Raw genomic sequence first — 3,665 nt, 5'->3', positions numbered from 1 at the left:
AGTTCTAATTAGTCTACATTAACATTAGAAAAGCACAAAGGTTTGCATCAACGCAGGGTCACCGGCAGCCTCGCTTCCATTCTTAGGCCAGGTAGCCTAGCTACAACTGTAAAATGGTCTATTCATTTGTACAAACAATTTCGTTGGAAAAAGTTCGAACATAAATTATTTTGATTGTAAACATTACGTTCTGTGGTATAAAGTTATTTCCTTGTTTTAGTGGAGGTTCCTTTTACTTGTCCGCTGAACTTGCAAGATACACTTTTCAGGACATATTGTAAGTTAGCTACTGAGCTCTCCTTATTATTACGGAATTTAAGCAAAGACGACGGCTACGGCAACGAAAACGTCACTCCAAAATATAACTTAGCGCTAGACTCGATTCTGCTAAGATTACAACTGCAATAGGCTTAACGAAGATTACACCAGATTCCGTTGATTCACACTCCACACAAGCAAGCTTATGTAAAACCACAATTTTCCGGATCATACTTGCGAACCTAACAGTTACGTCATCACGTATAGTAAGCAGGAAACGGCTCTCAGATGTAACTCGATTTGATTTGCGACATTTGCGTTGATTTGTCAATTTCAATTTACAGTGTCCCCAATCAGTGCTCCAGCGCTAGAAGCTCAGACACTTAAATAAAGTTCCTTCCATTCATTTCCTTTCCTTTCCGGCTGTATACCTTATCGTCTTTCTCAGGGTACATTTCATTTGCCGTATTTGAAGATGTAATAAATTACATTTGTAACCACGCTTCCAGCCACGTCAAGTGCTCTTTTGCAAACAAACTTTCCTCCTTAAAACCTGTAGTTCCTATATCTAGGAAGAAGATGCCTTTTACGACTCTCGAAACGACGAACTTTCCACTTTATGCCGTAAATGCTTTGGACCGGGAACATTTCGTGATCGCTGGCGGTGGTGGAGCGGCTAAGACCGGCGTTCCAAATGCATTGGTTTGTAGTGTTACATTTTTTGTCAGCAGTCCCCAAGAATAATACATGTATATTTCTAGTAATTTTCGTGTGCTGCGAACCATTCTCCTAGGTTCTTCGTCATAAGGTGAATCAGAAGAAAGAAGGTGGCGCCATCGTTTAAAATTGCTGGTTTACAATGTCCATTTTATAAACACTTTGATGTGTCGAAAATCAGCTGATGTTAGAGCGAGTTCTAAATCGAGTGTCGTAAAACCAAAACCAAAGTTATTACTTTGGCCAATCAAAAAGAACGGAGACAATCCAGTAAACCAACCAAAACTCGAAGTAATTACACATAGCCGACACAAAGCGTGGGGAAATGTGCACGTGCGAGACACAATTGGTTTTGATTTCACTTCTGATTGGTTGAAAACGTGGTGTGCGAACTTTGAACCAATCACTGAGTGAAGTAATGAAAAATCAAAGCAATTCGCTAATTACTTTTGACACTCAATTGAAAGCCACTCTGTGCGAACGTTGGTAGTGATCTTTGCACTTAACTGAACAAATTTAAGCAATTGTCTCTTATATAGACCTGAAAAAATCAGGTGGCTATAACAGGATTCGAACCCTTGGGTTTATGAGTTCCCTTTCATGGGAAGACATGACCCCAACAAATTGACCTTCTCCCAACTGAGTGGCTTCATACACTGTAGCTCTGTGATAGAGCATTGCCCCGGGATGGCAGAAGTCAAGGCTGTTGCCTAAGAAAATTTTTCTGGAGCCCTTTGGGCTTCCAACATTAAAAGTTAGTAGCCCGAGTCATTTTTTTTAAGAGCCCAGAATTAATTAATTAAAAGTGAGGATAAATCACCTTGTGATAAGTGAGGTGCCCGTTTGGGCTACGCGTACAGGCTACCTGTTAGGCAGCAGTCTTGGAAGTCACCTGAATTTTTTCAGGTTTCTAAAATTATATTAAGAGGCAGTAATGACAGTGCTTGAAATGTCCAGTTAAGTGTGAGGATTTCTTCTACCGCTTGTCTACAACCTGCACTTCAAATACATACATTTACTTCACCCAGCTGATCTCAGTTGTGTGATATCTCGACAATCACATGTAGCTGTTAAGATGAAAAGTTCTATAGGGTTTTTTTCTCTAATTAAGGTCTATGCACTGATTTTAGTAATCTTTTAGGGTTAACTTACATGTAGATTTTTAAATGGTGCGCTTTCAATAGAACTTTTTACCGATACGGCGGCCATTTTGATTTCTATTGTTTCGAAAGACATTGTTTGCTCCCTGGGCATCGATCCCATAGTAAGTAGTTGAAACAATAGAAATCAAAAAAGCCTTATCTGCAAAAAGGTCTATTGCTGTGTCATAGTTGAGATCAGGGATACTGTCTAAAGAGGGGGCAACTACATGTAAATAGTTTTAAAGGGGCTAGGTCACGCTACTTTAGGTAAATTTGTTTAATTTTGTTAATTGTGAGCTCTAAACGTCAAATTGGCAGAGCAAGAGTCTTTCATTTGGAAAATCACGGCCACACATAACAACTGAGAATGATTTTCCAGCTTTCTAAATGACATTTTGATATAGACTGATATAAATTTGAAAAAAGGTGGGCCGACATTTTTCAAATTTACCCAAATTCAATCCAAATACTCTCCAGTTTTGTCTATCCATGTCCTTTCTTGGCTTCCCTGTGTTTTGTTAGAGTTCTTCTATAGTTTTGAACAGTTATTTTGATATTTTAGTTAATTCTATGACCATTCCATCAGCGCTGAAATTGCCTAAAATTGCGTGACTCAGCCCCTTTAAGCCGCTGGGTATAAGGCACAGGTCATAGTACAGGTCAATGTGCTAAGTGTATAACTAAATAAACAGTACCAAAGGTGCCTTCTAGCCCTAATTTTTTACGAAAAAATGTTGTCTCTGGTCTAAGGGAATTTTTGGGTGTAGTTCATCAATAGAGCAGGTTCTTTTAGTCTTGACCTGTGGAATGTGAGCTGTGTTTTTGATGTCCCTGTCTTAAGCTGATTATCTATGGGAGTACTGTAAATAATAATATTGTCTGACAATGAAAATTAATGAATTGAAGAGTGAAGGTTAATAATGAATATGACTTGTTATTCATGTCGTATATTCAGAGATTTGGTTTTCAATTTTGTACTGCCAATTCAAGCTAATGTTAGTTTCGAATAAAAAAGGAAAACAATAAATGTTTTCAAAGATCAAAGACTTTTATAAGCCCATAGGGCAAATGCAATTTGATGTCTTTGGAAAAAGTTACAGTATTTTTATTGCATATTTATTCCAAATTGCATGAGAAAAATCATGAGATTACTTTTTAATTAAATAACACACATAAAAGAATTTAGAGAGATGTAAAACCAGTGCACGCGCATCACTCAGTCACTAAGAATTTTGCCATCTAGGGCTCACATTTGTTTGGCTATCTGTGATTTTATGATCACTGAATTACAACAGCACATGTGTGGATTTTGGGATCACTGAATTACTTCTTTTCTTCACTGTGCGTCATTTCTCGGAGCCAGTCAGAATGGAGGAGGTTTTCCATGTCTGTTTTAAGAACTGTATCAGGATTTACAGGAACTGTATACACCTTATTCCAAAATGGCTGCTACACTGTATTTCAGTATCCTTTTGTTTGCTTTAAAACTAGTCCTGGTTGCCTTGTTCTTAAACTTAAAATTCAAAAGAATATTTAACCTTGAATGAG

At 37.8% G+C, this 3,665-nt stretch overlaps 1 protein-coding gene across 1 annotated transcript in view; it reads left to right on the top strand.

Moving 5' to 3' along the window:
* The first annotated feature begins 707 nt into the window (after window positions 1–707).
* Window positions 708–3,665, top strand: part of LOC137974797 (guanine nucleotide-exchange factor SEC12-like) — a 14,877-nt gene continuing 11,919 nt past the window's right edge. Inside the window, exon 1 of the mRNA XM_068821778.1 lies at window positions 708–960. Coding sequence (XP_068677879.1) covers window positions 838–960 — 123 coding nt within the window. The 5' untranslated portion in view covers window positions 708–837. The remainder of the gene's footprint in view (window positions 961–3,665) is intronic.

This window comes from Montipora foliosa, chromosome 11, assembly GCF_036669935.1.
Source record: "Montipora foliosa isolate CH-2021 chromosome 11, ASM3666993v2, whole genome shotgun sequence".
Classification (NCBI taxonomy): domain Eukaryota; kingdom Metazoa; phylum Cnidaria; class Anthozoa; order Scleractinia; family Acroporidae; genus Montipora; species Montipora foliosa.
The sequence above is the reverse complement of the archived record's forward strand: the minus strand, read 5'-3'. Positions and strand labels throughout refer to the sequence as shown.